This window comes from Penaeus monodon, chromosome 14 (assembly GCF_015228065.2).
Source record: "Penaeus monodon isolate SGIC_2016 chromosome 14, NSTDA_Pmon_1, whole genome shotgun sequence".
Taxonomy (NCBI): domain Eukaryota; kingdom Metazoa; phylum Arthropoda; class Malacostraca; order Decapoda; family Penaeidae; genus Penaeus; species Penaeus monodon.
In genome coordinates this window covers 39,669,859-39,687,358 of record NC_051399.1, presented here as the reverse complement: position 1 = coordinate 39,687,358, position 17,500 = coordinate 39,669,859, and the positions used below count along the sequence as shown (strand labels likewise).

The window sequence follows — 17,500 nt, the reverse complement described above, 5'->3', positions numbered from 1 at the left end:
CCTCCTGGCCACTCTTCTCGTACCCAGCCACCTCCCTCCTGCCCACCCTTCTAATATCTACCCACCCCCTCCCTGCCCATCCCTCACCCCACCCACCTCCTGCCCACCCACCTCCCTCTGCCCACCCTCCTCCCTCTGCCCATCTCTCTCCTACCCACCCACCTCCCTCCTGCCCACACCCCCCCACCCACCTCCCTCCTGCCCACCCCTCTCCTACCCACCCACCTCCCTCCTGCCCACCCCTCTCCTACCCACCCACCGTCCTACCCACTCCTACCCGCCTCGCCCTCGCGTCCTCCCGCACACCGTGAGTCACGCCAGATATACTATTTACACCTGTACTGTGAGTCAGTCGGACAGCTCGTCAATGACACACTCACTTTCCTTAGAACTGATGTGAAGCAACATAAACATAGCAACTGATCTCGGAGAGGATCGTGGAGGTAAACAATACAGTGTGCTGAGAGAGATTGCAAGATGGGTGTTTCTGGTTGTTGTCGTTGTTGTTGTTGTTGCTGTTGTTGTTGCTGTTGTTGTTGCTGTTATTGTTGCTGTTGCTGTTGTTGTTGTTGTTGTTGTTGTTGATGGTGGTGATGGTGGTGATGATGGTGATGATGATGGTGGTGGTGGTGTGATGGTGATGGTGATGGTGATGGTGATGGTGGTGGTGGTGGTGACGGCCATGATGACGATGGTTTTGATGGGAATAGTGACGTTGATAAATTTGCGACGATCATAATCGAGTTATAATGCTGGGCAGTAAGCGAAATAGGAAAGGAATGAATGTAATCAATGAAAGAAAGAATCAATGAATACAATAGGTGCGGAGACGTTAAATGAATGAAAAAAATGAAAGTATATGAACAAAATCGAATACCTTTTGTATTTAAAGTTTCATCTATTCCTCAGTGATTCATACCGGATGTGCATAAAAAGGAGATATTTAAATAAAGGATACATTATCACAAACATGTTTTTCCTACTTTTAAATCTGGAAAAAACGCCATTTTGACTCGCCTTACCCATCATGAGTTGAATAAACATTATAGCGCCGAGTCTTCAGTAATTGAAACAATAAACACCTATTTCGTGAACCTCCCTCAAGCGCTCGTTTCAGAATATCATAAAAGATTAATCCTTTCACTTGTCTCTCCTTTTCTCTCCTTCCTCTTCACCTATCTCAAGTCTCCTCTTTCGCTCAAATGATTATTCCTTTTTTTTTTTTTTTGTCTCTTCTTCTTCTCCCCCTTTTACTCCACTTTCCACCACACACTGAGATAACTGCGGCCAACACCTGCCCTTCCTCCCAGCAGACAACACAGTGTATGTATGTGGGCGCTGGCAACAGATGTGGGACTCGCGTATGAAGTCGGAACGTTGTGACATCACCTTTTCAGCTGCGGTACAGGTGTTTCCGAACGTTTTTTGTGGCTATACACACACGCCCCCCCCACACACACATGCGCCGAGTGAGCGGGTCGTTCAAACATCTGTATATGCACACATACATAAATATACAGAGACCCACATAAACACAGACACAGAAATTCACACACTCACACGTACAATAACCATACACAAGGACAAAGCCACACGTATATACAAACTGAATCATCACAAACACCACATAAAATCAGCAAAACCATACACACACATACACACAAATACACACATACTGTATGCTGCAAAATATACAAACACAGGTAGACTATGCTTTGTATTTGTAGATTTTATGGAAAGCGATACACGTTTTAATACCAATCGATTCTATATGAGAAGAGGAAGAAGTAGTAAAAAAGAAGTAAAAAAGAGAAGGGAAGAGGGACAGAGAAGGAGAAAATTCATTTGAATGTTTAAAAGATAGTGGAAAGTCCGTTGTATGACTTTCTATACTCTCTCCCTCTCTCTCTTCCTCCCTCCCTCCCTCTCTCCCTGTTTTCCCTACTCCTCCCTCTTCCCTTCTACATCAGAGGGGAGGGGAGAGGGAGACAGAGGTGCCCTAGCTTTCCCTCTTCATCGAACACCAACGGGAGAGAGAGAGAGAGGTCAAAGGTCAATATAGTTAAGTGAACAGTAATGGAAGGGAAAGGCGGAGAAGAGGGGGGGAAGGGGAAGGGGTATAGGGGAGTGGAGGAAGGTGGTAGTGGGAATTGGGGGAAGGGGAAGGGGAAGGGGAAGGGGAGGGGGAGGGGGTGGGGGAGGGGGAAGTGAAGGGGTAAGTGATGGGTAAGGCGAACTTGAAATGAAAAAGGGGGGGGGGAGGAGGACTAGGAAGATGATGATAATGAAAAAGATTAGGATGAGGAAGAGGATGCTGAGGAAGAAAAAGAAGCATAATAATAATAATAATAATAAAAATAATAATAATAATAAAGCGACGAGGAGGAAGACAAAGACTAAGAAGAAGAAAAGGGGTGAAAGAAGAAGACGAAGAAGAAGAAGAAGAAGAAGAAGACGAAGAGGGAAGAGTAGAAGGAGGCAAGGGAGGAGAGGAGGATTCGTTTGTTGTCGCTAACGTTTATATCTATTAAGATATCGGCCTGTTCATCCCCATGATCTGAACTAATGAAGATTGACAAGTACATTGATTCGTTGTTAACATGCCACGTGTTGGAGATCGAAAGGGGTTGGAGGGAGGGAGGACGCGAGGGAGGGTGGGGGAGAAGGAGGGAGCGGGAGGGGGGTTTTCAGAGGATGAGAATGAGAGAGAGAGAGAGAGAGAGAGAGAGAGAGAGAGAGAGAGAGAGAGAGAGAGAGAGAGAGAGAGAGAGAGAGAGAGAGAGAGAGAGAGAGAGAGAGAGAGAGAGAAAGAGAGCGAGAGAGGGAGAGAGAGACAGAGAAAGGTAAGTAAAGAAGATTGAAAATGAAAATCCAAAGAATAGAAAGAAGATGAAAACACAAGACCCACGACCCCCCCCCCCACCCAACCCCCGCTTAAGTATCCCACACATAACAACAAACAAACAAACAAGCAAACCTCTAGCAACTAACACAACCCATCCGTAACCTCAGAACCTCCAAACGAAAATATAAACATTGAAATAGGCTTTGTGGCTTTAGGTTTTTCCTCAATAGGCTTACTCATTAGCTGCATCTTGTAAGCCTTACATGCAAACATAAACTCACAAGGATAAATACGATAGATATATAAATAGGTATGACAGATACACAGGCAGATCGAGGGAGAAAATTCAACATACACACTTTTTATCAACACAAAATATGCAATATCCAGTATCACTTATAAATTCGAATATATTTCAGATCAGTTTGCAATCAATCAACCTGAATGCTAACCATACGTACCCTGTGATTTTAGCGTTTATTACCCAGTCGCTAATTAATATTCGAGTTTAATTTATTCAAATCTTCGTGGATTTACGATATCACTTGTTGGCGTAGCAGGTGGTGTTGGAAAATGGGCTCGCTTTCATGAGAAAAAAATTTGAAAGGAAGATATATATATATATATATATATATATATATATATATATATATATATATATATATATATATATATATATATATATATATATTATTATATATACTTTTTTTTTTTTTTCTTTTATAGTGGCAGGAGTTTAAGAAAACGGAAGAGAGACACGAGAGGAAGACTGAGGGGAAGGGATAGGATAGGATAGGAGAGAGGAGAGAGACAGACAGAGAGACTGAGAATGGGAGAGGAAGTGGCAGAGTGAAGAGAGAAGATAAGATAGGAGAGAAGATAGGATAGGATAGGAGAGGAGACAGACAGACAGGGAGACAGAGAATACGAGAATGGGAGATACACCCAAACAAGAGACGGGGGAAGGGAGAGGGATAAATAGAAAAAAAAAGAGAACGAACGAGAGAGAAACATGAGACAGGGAAGGAAAAAGAAAGGAGGGAAAAGGAAGGGGGGGGGGAGAGGCCAGCTTCCCACAAGTCATGCAGAAAATCCATATATTTGCGGATGTAAACATGACCAAAACAAAACAAAGGAAGTAAGTTTGACTGGATGACGTCATACAGTGGATCGATAGTGAATTCAATTTTTGCGTGATTCAAACTGATTACATATATATGTAATGCGCATGATATTTGGAGCAAAGAGAGAGAGAGAGAGAGAGAGAGAGAGAGAGAGAGAGAGAGAGAGAGAGAGAGAGAGAGAGAGAGAGAGAGAGAGAGAGAGAGAGAGAGAGAGAGAGAGAGAGAAAATGAGAAAGAGAGAGAGAAAAATATAGCACAAAAAGCAGAAATGAGAACGAATTGACTATATAATTTCCCAACCCTATTCAAAAACCGCCACCGCGTAGACTTTCCCCAGCAGTGCCGCCCATTTAAAGGAATCAACACTCCCACAACAATAACAACGACAAACCCCGCCCCTTCACCTCCCCCCCCCACCCTAAAACCGACTCCCACATAAAAAAAAAAAGCGTCCTACTTAAAGGAAAAAAGTATACCCATCTCTCCACGCCCTTTGACGCTCATCTCAGCTGGATAACTACGCCCGCATTATCCATATCTTACCTGGCTTCCCCACGCCCATCTGTGCAGGCTGATCGAGTTTACGCCCATCCCGATGGATCTTGGGCGTTCGAGTCCCTCACTACACAAATGGCCTATAATTAAACATAAATGTTGAATTTTCGACGACAGAATTCATCCGAAAACGATCCTGAATCCAAAAAAAAAAAAAAAAAAACATCCACTCGCTCTTTAAAAAAATATATCAATGAGCACAACCTCTAATAATAACAATAATAAAAAAAATACAATCTATTTACAAAGCATGTGTTATCTACTCTACTCCTCTCCCCCCACCGCCTAACATTTCCGCTATAAAGCATTTAACGGCAGCTCCTCTGGCCTATGCCCCTGCGTGTTTAGACCTATACCTGCCCATCTCACAGCTGTTACCCATGTGCGCATTGAGAACTGGTTTTGAGGTAGGCCTAAGGTTTATGATACTAGTTCAGTGTTGAGTGTGCTTGTATTAGAGGGAGAGGGAGAAAGAGTGGGAGAGGGAGGGAGAGAAAGAAGGGGATGGGGAGAGGGAAGGAGGGGAGGGGAGGGGAGGGGAGGGGAGGGGAGGGGAGGGAGGGAGGGAAGGAGGGAGGGAGAGAGAGAGAGGGAAGGGAAAAAATTCTTTATCTGAAGGATTTTTTTTTAATTTTTTATTTTTATTTTTTACATCTAGAAACAGGACCGTGAGACCCCTCCTCCCCCCCACCTCCACCCCAATCCCCCAAGAACGAGCTAACGACGGAACCACCCACGACCCCCTCTCCCTCCCCCCCGCGCCCTTCCTATCCCCATCCCCCCTTACTCCCCCCCCTTCTTTTCCTCATAGCAAACCCTCAGCCTTAACCTCCCCCTTCCCCCCTCCCCCCCATCCCTTACACCCTACCACCCTACCGAACAAAGAGTGTGCGCGCCTCGCCCGCCCATCCATGCCACCTACGCCCACGCCCCCCCGCCCACCCAGACAAAGAATCGGCAAGAGTTCCCTGACACCGGAAGTAAAAGGTTCTCCCCTACCCTACCCCCCCTCCCATCCTTCCCTCACCCCTCCCCTTTCTCCTCCCCCTCCCCCTCCCTCCCCCCTCCCCCTCCCTCTCCATCCCCCTCTTCCCTCTCCTTTCCGTCCCTCCCTCCCTCCGCCCACTTTTCCCTTAAAGAAGCATCGTCAGCAGCACCTGCAGACTGCCCCGGGCGATGCAACTAAAACGCCCAGGATGTTGCAACAAAGAAATGCAATTAAAAAAAAAAAGAGAGAGAGAGAGAGAGAGAGAGAGAGAGAGAGAGAGAGATGGAAAGGAGAGAGAGAGAGAGAGAGAGAGAGAGAGAGAGAGAGAGAGAGAGAGAGAGAGAGAGAGAGAGAGAGAGAGAGAGAGAGAGAGAGAGAGAGAGAGAGAGAGAGAGAGAGAGAGAGAGAGAGAGAGAGAGAGAGAAACAGAACGAATAATTAATAATTCATGTCACGGATTTTATCGGATGAAATACAGGACGAAAATAAAATGAATAAATACGATTCAATGGGGAAAAAGGGTGTGTGTGTGGGGGGGGGATAGTAATGATAATGCTGATGTTATTTTTTTTATATCACGAGCTAATTTTATTTTATATATCGATTTTAATATTTGTCAAAAAGTTACAGGAGAGAGAAATGTCAGGGTACTATATACACACATACACAAAATAATAATAATAATAATAATAATAGTAATAGTAATAATAACGATGGCGATGTTGATTATGCGATGGCGATGGCGATGATGATGGTGATGATGATGGTGATGATGATAATGATGATGATGATGGTGATGATGATAATGATAATGATGATGATAGTGATGGTGATAATAATGATGATAATAATCCTATAATGAAACGAGAATCACAATCAATATAAAAGGCATTAATTTTGATGTTATAAAAAATATATGAGCTTACCTTCTAACACATCCACACACATTTTGTCGATTATTTTAAATAAAAATTTCTTTGTAGAATTAATTATCACAGATGCAAATGACTAGAAGACACAACACTTCGAAATCCGAAAGAGTTACATAATTACGTCATTCACTTTCCAAACGTTTAATGAAAACGATCATCACAAAATCCTGGACAGAAAGAAAACGGAGGTTAATGAAAACGGAAGCCGGCGAGCAAAAACGTTTTAATTTTTTTTTTTTCTTTTCCTTCATTATATATATATTTTTTTCGTTATCTTTTTTTTTCTTTTCTTTCTAGTCACAATACATAAATCCGTGCTTTTGTGAAAGTCGATATGTTTTGTTTTTTTTTTGCGTTATGAGGGGAGGGTACAAAGACAAAGAGAAAGGGAGGAAGAAAGGAAACGAGAAAGAGAGGAAGAGTGGAAGAAACTGAAAGAGAGGAAGAGTGAAAGAAAGGGAAAGAGAGAAAGCGAAAAGAAGATAGATAGACAGATAGATAGATGGATAGATAGATAGACAGTTACAAAGAGAGAGAGAGAGAGAGAGAGAGAGAGAGAGAGAGAGAGAGAGAGGAGAGAGAGAGAGAGAGAGAGAGAGAGAGAGAGAGAGAGGCAGACAGAGACAGAAGAACAGAGAAAAAGGAAGAACGGAAGAGCGACCACGAAGAGACCAGAGCTCCACTAAGACTTAAGAGAGAGACAAAGAGGGGAAATCCGAAAGGCGCCCATTCCCTTCCGCGTCCCTGCCTTTTTTCGTGGGCGGCGCGTGGCGAGAGTCATGTGTCAAGCAGGCACCCTCAGCGCCCGCCCGTGCTTGCCCCTGGCCCACGCTCTCTCTCAGGCACACACACAGGGTTTGAATAGTCTCTGTCTATCCTTCTATTCTCTCTCTCTCTCTCTCTCTCTCTCTCTCTTCTCTCTTTCTCTCTCTCTCTCTCTTTCTCTCTCTCTTTCTCTCTCTCTCTCTCTCTTTCTCTCTTTCTCTCTTTCTCTCTCTCCCTCTCTCTCTTTCTCCACACACACACACACACACACACACAACACACACACACACACACACACACACACACACACACACACACACACTCACACTCACACACACACGTCTGTTCACGCCGCCATACACAACACAAACACAGCCTCAGCCCCAAACCACTTCCTTTCCTTAACCCGGCGGCGCTTGAGTTTCCCCTTACTGCCCCTTCCCCTTGCACGCCCCTCGCCACGAGCACAGGCAGGGGGCTGAAGAGGCGTGGAGGCTCCCACTCAACCTCAGCGTGTGGCCGCGGAAACCCCCTCGCCGAGGTTTGGATTACCAAGGCATCGGAGGATCTGATATTGCGCCTTATACTCCTGAATATATACGCACATACATACATATATATTTACCTACATGCACACACACACACACAAATAGAGACGAAATTCTTCCTTTGTTATATTAGTATACCGATCGTTTTTTCTTTCTTTTTTTCAAGATCTTTCCATATTTCGCTCTATATTTCGTGTTCTACTTATTGGTTTTCTTCATGTTCTTTTCTTTCACAAAGGCATTTCGTGGCCCCTCCTTATCCTTTTAGTTTCGTTGTCTACTTATAGTTACGGAATTTCTGTCATAATCATTTCATATTTTGTTTCCACACCATATTGCACTTATCAGTTCATTGTCGACCTTCTATTTCTAACATTTCTTCGCATTTCAACTAGCACATTCTCCGCCCCGCCCACACAACACAGCACTGAACTCCACGTCTTCCGTACGCAAGGACCTCCTCCCAAAGGCGCCGCGTCGCCTGGGTTTCGTCGCCGCCGCCGTCTCCGTACAGGCCGGCCGCCGAGACCCTGAAGCAGCTGCGTCCTGACTCAAGTGCAGGACAAGTACCGACTGCAAGGCGTGGCGCTTGTGACCCCTCGCTGCGACAGAGGGGACGGGAACGGGGGCGAAAGAGAGGATGAGGGCGGGGGGAGGGGAGGGGGACCCGTGCCGTTGGATTTTTGGAGCCGAGGCGGTAGGGGGACCCCTCGGGCGGCCCGCGTTACTCCTTCGGTAAATATAACCGCGAGTGTGTGTCCGCAGTCTATATATAAAGTGTGCTGACACCATATGTATATGCACACGTGCATGGACATTTCTATTCGGTTTCCGGCCGATTTAATTATTTCCCAAAGGAAGGACCTTCGTCCTCCAATTAACACACCACAAAAAGAAGTCCGCCATTTCCTCTTGCGATCTTGCCGAGCAGCGATCAAGCACAAACACGACGTTCGATCCGCGAAATGCAAGCACACGCACAACACACCCACACGGAACACGCCCTCCCGCACGAACGCCGCCTCGCCGAGCCACGTGGTCTCGCTCCGGGGGCGTCAGCTGTAATGAGTACCGGGTCGTCGGGGAGAGGCTGCGGGCCGGGTCGCCTCGGCCGGGACAGCGAGCGCGGACGAGCGGAAGGCGGCGGGCACTCGCGTCGCCCGCTAACGAGCCAATGGACGAACTAGTCACTCCTCGGCCCAGGCTGGTTGACCCTTGAGTGCACGCGCGCACTCTACACGCACACAGAACGCTTACACGCGCCGCCGCCAGACGCACAGACACGCGCGCGCACGCGGTTACCAGTTTTGACGCCATTAAAAGAAAGAACCGAGGCAGCTGCTCGCTCGCCCGCTGGCACTGCCGCCCACGCCCACAGCCCTCGGCGACCTCCACCACGCTTGTCTGATTTATGCCTTTGTTGTGGACGACCTATGGATTTTTACTCTCTTTGGGATAATTACGGATGAGGTTGGATGTGTTTACAGGCGGGGAACACCATGTGAAGCGAGTGTGGATGAGGAGACTCCGGATGAAGAGGAATGTCGGTTTCGCCGTTCGCGACGAGACAAGACTCAAGAAAATGGAATAGATTTATACATAAGGTCAGGCCAAGAGAGAGAAAATGGGGAGGTGAAGAAGAGCAGATAAAGTGGACGAGGAAATCAGTCGAAGGACAAAGAGAAAGAAGCGCTAAGGAAGAACAGGAAAAGAGGGAAGATGAGGAGGAGGAGAGTGGGGAGGAGAGCGGGGGTGTGGGGAAGGAGGGACGGGGAAGAGGCCCTAGGAGGGGGGGGGGCACCGGTACATTTGTTTGTTGACGAGGGCAGATGTCTCGCGCGTGCTCGTGTTGCCACCGCGCGATCGCTGATTTTACGTCGCCACCACCACCCCCTTTCCCTTTACTCCTACTACCCTCCTCCTTCCCCTAAACCCCTCCCTTATATCCATACACTTACACTCTATCCCTTTACCCTTTCCCTCTACTCCCACACCCTTCCCCCTTTCCCTTACTCCCTTTCCTCTCCCCTCACCCTTTCTCCTCCCTTGCCCCATTCTCCTCCCTTGCCCCATTCTCCTCCCTTCCCCCTCTCTCCTCCCTTCCCCCTTTCTCCTCCCCTTCTCCTTTCTCCTCCCCTCCCCTCCCCCTTTCTCCTCCCCTCCCCCTTTCTCCTCCCCCTGAGATGTTTATCACGATCCGAGAGGGTGTAACACAAGAGTGCTCCAGAGATAACGATTCGCCCCGACCAGCCTCGTCGTATCTAAAATATACTTAAAGATAAAAACCGAGTGAGAGACACTGACGCTCCCTTTGCTGTTTCCGAAAAGGCATAACTCAAATTAATCATATATAAGGGTGAACAAAATTAAACGATTAATATAACATCGAGCTTTAAAAAAACAAACAGAGATTCTCATTTCATCCTTTCATTCCCAATCCATTTCATCTGACGATTGGTAATCCCCCCGAGTTATTTAAACATGCAACCGGCAAATCTCGATCTCAACTTACCATCGTCATTAAATTTTGATATTAATCAGGATTAGCAAGAAACCCGTTGACAATTTCGTGACAGAAATGATACCGAGACTCATAATTCAGAAGGGGGAGAGAATGGGAGGGAGGGATGGAGGGGAAGGGAGGGAAGGAGGGGGAGGCGAGGCGGAGAGGGTGGAAGGGAAGAGCGAAAGATGTGAAGGAGACTACAGGAAATAACGAAAAGAAGGATATAAGGATGTAAATCGGAAAAAAAGAGACATGGGGGGGGAGACGATCAGGGGCAGGGATAGAGGCAGAAGGAAGAGGAAGGTGTGCGAGTGTGGCAGGGAGCAAGGCAGAGGCAAGTTGGCAGGGGATAGGGACTAGAGAATAGTGTCAGGGGGGGTGGGAGGGGCAAAGCAGAGAGCAGGGGGTAGGGGGGGAAGGGAGACCGAGAGGCAGAGAGTGTACACAAACATGACAAATCGATCTTCCCAATCTGGATAGGACTCCCCCCCTCCCCCCCCACACACCAACAACCACCCTCTCCTCCCCCACTCCCTTCCCCCCCTCCCACAGTGAGCGGTTCACTGCGGGGGGTTCGGGAGCAGAGTGAAGGGAGGGGGAGGGGAGAGAGAGAGGAAGGGGGAGGGGGTGACCAGTAGAAATCAATAAAATCAAATTACACAAACAACAAACATATTCAATCGATCTCTCCCTCCCTCCCCCTCCTTCCCGCTTTTAACATCACCCTTCCCCCAATCTGTGCCCCCCCCCAGCCCCCCCTCACCCTCTTTATCAGGACGCCGGTCATTCGTGAGAAAATCAATGCCTCTTATTATAGTTTTTTTTATAATAATAATGACGAACCAGGACAACCCCACGTGACGGAGGATTAATGAACCTACGTAATTATTTTCGACGTGATTATGGTAATCAAGCGACAGAAATCGAAGAGGGAGAGGGAAAGGGAGGGAGGAAGAGGGGAAGAGGGGAAAAGTGGAAGAGGGGAAGAGAGAAAAAGGGACAGATAGATATATAAATACACAGATAGACAGACAGATAGATAGATACACAGATAGAGAGAGAATATGCACCCACGCACCCCCAAAAAAAGAGGGGGCGTTTTTTTTTTAACATAGCCCAACGCCTTTCCACGTTATCATCTCTCTCTTCATTGTCCTCAGTCTCTCTCTCTCTGTCTCTCTCTCTCTCTCTCTCTCTCTCTCTCTCTCTCTACCAGTCCTCGTCACGGCTTAAGCTTTGGGAATATCGACCGACAGACGTTCACAGAGATGTTTGTTTGTTAGGCCTATGGTCAGGGTAGGCTGGTCAGGACTGTCATATCTGCCCGTCTGTCTGTCTCCCTGATTTTCTGTCTGTTTCATTTTGTGCGTTGATGTAGAAGAATCAGCTTTGTTTCCATCTTTCTTATGGATGGGTAGCTATGGGTTTGTTTGTGCGTGTGAAGAGATAGCGAGCGAGCGAGCGAGAGAAAGAGAAAGAGAGAGATAGATAGATAGATAGATAGATAGATAGAGAGAGAGAGAGAGCGAGCAGTGAAACTATGTGTTTTAGACCTACATTAAACCTGTGATAGATACAGACTGATACTGACAGAAGAGAGAGAAAAAATAGACAGAACGAAACTAATACAAAGAAAAGAAAAGAAAAAAGAAGAAAAAGAGAGACAGAGATAAAAAAAAAAGGGAGGGAGAGAAAGGTGAGAAGAGAAAGGAAGGGGGAAGTTTAAATGCCACTTGAAAGCCCCTTCCTAGTCGGGGATCTGAAAAGGTAACACGAGAGCAAATGAATAACACTCTACGAGGCTGCAGATGAGATGGGGGTTCGAGAGCCGGTGGGAATGGGGGAACAGAAGATAGGGGAGAACATGGGATGGGGAATGGGGGAGAGAAGGGGAATGGGGGAGAGAAGGGGAAAAGGGAGGAAGGGGAAGCGAAGCAGATATGGGTAAGGTTTAGAGGGATTAGGCTATGCGGTACGAGGATGGGATATGCATGGGGATGTGATAAATAAATTCATAGGATAAAATGGGGAATGCGTAATGAATGTAGTAAGTATATTCTGAATGTTGATCTGATTAGGATGGTTATGAATGAATTTTGCCCCGGAGTACGTTTGTCTTTGTACATCATTCATAATAATAGCATTCCTGTAGCAACAGTAGGAACAGAATCCGATCCTTCTGACATTTGCATAAAGTTATATAAGGTAGTGGAGTAAAACCAATTTCCACGATTTTAGTACCAAAAATCCACACTCAAGTACGATATCAGTGCATGATCAGGACGTAAAATTCGATACTGGTGCATGAGACATCACAAATATTATCATGAGATGCAAAACACTGCACTTTGAAGGTTGAATGCTCTGTCTCCCTGCATCCCCCCTCCCCCCCACCTTCTCTTCTTATTATCATTTTCTCTGTCTCTTTTTGTCTGTCTCTCTTTCTCTTTTGCTTTCTCTCTCTCTCTCTCTCTCTCTCTCTCTCTCTCTCTCTCTCTCTCTCTCTCTCTCTCTCTTTCTCTCTCTCTCTCTCTCTCTCTCTCTCTCTCTCATTCTTTTGTTCATCTGTTTGTCTGCCTGTCTGCTTATCTGTCTCCATCTCTCTCTTTCTCTCTCACTTTTTGTATCTCTTTATGTAGCTTTCAACAGTGCAATTTTCTCTTGCAAAACCACTTTATCGCCATCCCCGTGCGCCGCCTAGAACCCAACTGCCACCTCTTCGAAATCACTTATATTTTCCCTCAGTAAACACTAAATCTCCTAATCTCACAGAACTTCTTTGTACCCGCCTCTGCCCCTCTTACTCCCCTCACTCCCCTCTTCCCCTCACTCCTCCCCTCGCAAATACTCCGTTAAGATGAGTTTCCTGGTCTGGCGCTCGGCTTTCCTCGCTCACTCCCGGACCTGATTCCCCTCCCCCCCTCTCCGGGTGGGTGGGCTACTCCTCCCCCTTCTTCTTCTTCTTCTTCTTCTTCTTCTTCTTCTTCTTCTTTTTTCTTCTTCTCCTCTTTTTCTTCTTGTTCTGTTCTGCTTTTTAGTCTTCTCTTTCTTTCTTCTTTCCGTTCGTTCGTTCTTTCTTTCTTTTTCCTTTTCCTTCATTTCTTTCTCGTCATCCCTCCTTCCCTCACCTTCTCCTCCTCCTGCTCCTCCCATTCCTCCTCCTCTCCCCCCTCTTTCCCTCCCTCCCAACTCCTCCTCCTCCCTTTCCTGTTGCTCCTTTCTCTTCCTTTCTTCCTCCACCTTCCTCCTTCCTTTTCTTTCCCTCCACCTCCTCCAATCTCCTCTTCTCCTTCGCCCCTTCCTTCTCACCTCCTTTATCCTCCCCTCCCTTACCAAATAGTACTCCTTATATTCAAACAGGAACACTTAAAAGCCCTTCTTTTGTTTAGTGCGTTGGGGCAGGCTGGGGGAGGGTAAGGGGGGGAGGAGGTGAGGAAGTAGGAAGAGGAGCGGGGGGGGGGGGCTAAAAGGTAGGGGGGAGGTGAGGAGAAGGTAGAGGGGGGAGGTGAGGAGGAGTAGAGGGGGGGGGCGAGGAGAAGGTAGAGGGGGGAGCGGGGAGGAGGTAGAGGGAGGAGGAGAAGAGGAGGCTAGAAGGTAGGGGGAGGCGAGGAGGAGGTAGGGGGAGGAGCGGGGAGGAGGAGGTAGGGGGAGGAGCGGAGAGGAGGAGGTAGGGGGAGGAGCGGGGAGGATGAGGTAGGGGGAGGAGCGGGGGCGAGGGGGAAGGGTACTCTCTCCTCCGTCCGCTTGTCTGTCTCCTCCTGCATTGTATAATTCCAAACGGATCCTCGAACGCAAGTCAAACAACACACCCACCAAAGACAAGAGAATGTGGGCGCGGGTTTCAGCGCAAGAGTTATTAGACCAACAGACAAATGCGCCACAATAAACTAACACACACAGCTATCATCTACATCCTAAATCTGTGTGCCTCCAGCCTCGCACGTCCCTCCTCCCTTCCTATGCTAGTGCTGTCTACCCTCTGCCCCATTTTCTCTCTCGTTTTTTCTTTTTTTCTTCTTTCTTTCCTTTCTAAGCTCTTACCTTTATTTTACCTATTCCTTGCCCCTATAACTGTAATATTACTACCTACAACCCACGCCATAGCTTCGTCTTTGTCTTTCCCGTCCTCTTGCCCATAACTTTTCCTTACTGATACCCCATACCCCTTTTCCTACCCCCTTCCCGGTGCCCTCTATACATAAACCTCCTCCTCTCTCTCCCTTACTCCTCTTCTTACTCTATCCCTTTTCCCAACCTTCCTCCCACCTCCCTTTCCCTTAATCCTTGTCATTACCCTTCCCTCTATCCTACCTTCTCCCCTTTTCCCTTCTCCCTTATCCTACGTCTTCACCTTTCCCCCTCCCCCCTACCCTACGCCTCCCTCCTTTCCCCCTTCCCTATCCTACGTCTTCCCCTTCCCCCCCCCCCCATCCCCTACCCGGGCCAACAAACAACCAACATAACTCCCCGCTCCCCCGCATGTGATGACAGGGGGAGGGAGGGGGAAGGGACCGGAGCTTACACACACTCACACATGCCTCGATCAGCCCGGCAAGAACAGCAAATAAAGGGAAGATCTGCCGTCCATCACATTTTACATCAATTAAGTCTCATTATCGTCCGAGAGAGAGTAACGCTAATGATGAAAGCCTTTGAACACGTACATGCTTAATGCGAGGTGTACACAGGGACTGCACGTGTAAGGTGGTTGTGCAGACCCTCAGTCGTGGGTCGCGGGGTTACTCGGTGTTTGGGGATTGTTATATTCTCTCTTTTTTCTTTCTTGTTATCTCTCCTTTTCCCTTTTTTGTTTTTAGAAAAACGCACTCTTTACACAAATTACAAAAATATTATTGCTATATCTATTTATCTGTCTATTTATCTATACATAAATACATACATATATAAATTACATCATACATAACACACGCACACACACACACACATATATATATCCCCGAGTTTTTATGTATCTTTACTTCCTTCTTTCTTTATCTCTCTCTCTCTCTCTCTCTCTCTCTCTCTCTCTCTCTCTCTCTCTCTCTCTCTCTCTCTCTCTCTCTCTCGGGCAGCAGCGCATGTGCTGTGGTTGAAGGACGGCGCAAGTTTTTTTGTCCACTGTAACTTGATAGCCGTGTGTATATGAATGTATTCATGTATATCTGAGTGTGAGCGAGTTCGAGTGTGTACTTATGTGAATGGTGTGTGTGTGTGTGTGTGAACGAGAGAGAGAGAGAGAGAGAGAGAGTGAGAGTGAAAGTGAAAGTGAAAGTGAAAGAGAAAGAGAAAGAGAAAAAGGAAGTGAAAGAGAAAGAGAAAAAGAAAGTGAAAGTGAAAGAGAAAGAGAAAGAGAAAGAGAAAGAGACAGACAGACACACAAACACACAGACATATAGACAGTGAACTAGAAAAAGGAAAAAAAAAATCCACACATCTCCCACACCGACACCACGTCCACCCTCTCAAGCAAGCACCCCCCCCCCCCCCGGCCCAGTTCCCGCGTAGCCCTGAATGTTTGGCAGCCATTTGCATAGTTCGTGAGTGTAAAGATGAGCTTAAGTTAATTCCTCCTGAGCTTTCCGCCTTCGGATGTCTGAACCCTCACACACACGCACACACGCATACGCACATGCACGCGCTTGTGTGTGTGTGTGTGTGTGTGTATTCGGTGAGTGTTAATGGTGGGAACTTCTCGTGATCTTTATAAAGCGATAAATTTCCTGTTTGTTTGCTTCTCGGTCGATTTTTTTTTTCTCTTTCAAATTTTCGTTTGTTCTTCTCCTTATTTGGTTATAATATTCCATTCAGTTTCTTATACTTAGAAAGAAATCTGCTTTGCTTGTTGTTTTTTTCTTGCTATGACGACTTGCAACTCGGTTATATATGTGTCGCCGTGCCGATTACTTTGAACAACTGTCTTGTTGCATGTTGCATGAGACCCTGTGCATGTCGAAGGCAGCATTGGCATTCCAGTCCTCCCTTTCTTGCATGCTTACTCCATACATAGTCTAAATGTCAAAATTCAAATGCATAATTCAAATGGCATCAAAACACTGAACAATTTCAACACGAAAGTTCCATTGCAGATAAAAACCGTCCACTTTTCTCTGTTTCTCGTCACAAATCGAGACAGAGATGACGAAACATTTGCCAATCGTAAATTGGACAGGAAACCAGGTGTAAAACGCAGATTGGGAAAGCATTTTTGCAAACTATGCAATCGTGTGCCGCAGTAATCACGGGGTCTCGATTCATCCCGTCCTGCAATTGTTGCATACGCCCTCGTACACTTATTGCAACACCATTTATTTTTTCTCTCCCCATTTCTTCGAGTTCTTCTTTTATGTTCTGCTTACCCATCGTCTTTAAGAGAAAGAGAGAAAAGAAATAAAAAAGAACAATAAAAGGAAACTGATTATCACTCCCTCCCCCTATCCACCCTACCCCCCCTACCTCTCTCCAACCCCAATATAAACTGGAAACAGCAAATAAGAGTGATGAATAGAGGGGAAGGGGGGGGGGGGATTCGAAAGAGGGTAGGGGGGATTGAGGGGTGGGGGGAAAATTAGAAAAAGGGGGGAGGGAGGTGGGAGGGGTCAATACCAAGCCATACAATGAATAAAGAGACACACAAAGACGACACAAAGGCCTGTCCCCGAACGACCCTGCGCTCTCGTCGCCCTGTTTGTTCACCCAGGCGGTAATGCTCATGACCTGGCCTCGGTGGGGAGGTGCAGGGAGGTGGAGGGAGGGGGGAGGGAGGAGGAGGGAGGTGGGGAGGTGCAGGAAGGTGGAGGGAGGGAGGAGGGAGGGAAGAGGAGGGCGGAGGGGGGGAGGGAGGAGGAAGATGGGGAGGTGGTAGGAGGAGAGGTGGTGGGAAGGTGGGTAGGAGGGAAGTGGGGAGATGGGTAGGAGGGAGGTGGAAGGGGAGATGGGAGGAGGAGAGAGGTGGAGGGAGGTGGAGGGAGGAGGGAGGAAGGATGTGAAGGGGAAGGAAGGAAGAAAGTGGAGGGAAGCGAGGATAAGAGAAGGGATAGAGAGGGTATAGAGAAGGGAGGGAATTGGGAGGGAACGGGGAGATGATGCCGTTAAAGACAGTGATGGGGTGCGAGAAGGATAAAGGGGGACGGAGTAGAAGCAGAAGAGGAGAGGAGATATGGGATAAGGAAAAGGAAGAAGAATAAAGAAAGAACGTAAGGGAAGAGAGAAAAGACGGGAAGAGAGGTGGGGAAGAGTC

General features: G+C 47.1%; 1 protein-coding gene across 4 annotated transcripts in view; it reads right to left on the bottom strand.

The window, feature by feature from the left end:
* Positions 1–17,500, bottom strand: part of LOC119581130 — a 76,020-nt gene that overhangs the window by 30,711 nt on the left and 27,809 nt on the right. The window contains exon 1 of one of the 4 annotated variants that reach the window (XM_037929477.1): positions 6,439–6,611. The exons of 1 other annotated variant lie outside the window; for it this stretch is intronic. In XM_037929477.1, the coding sequence (XP_037785405.1) occupies positions 6,439–6,460 (22 nt within the window). In that variant the 5' untranslated portion in view covers positions 6,461–6,611. Of the gene's footprint in view, positions 1–1,022; positions 1,296–6,438; positions 6,612–17,500 lie in introns of those variants that run through there. 2 more of the 4 variants (XM_037929474.1, XM_037929475.1) reach the window with 2 other exon arrangements.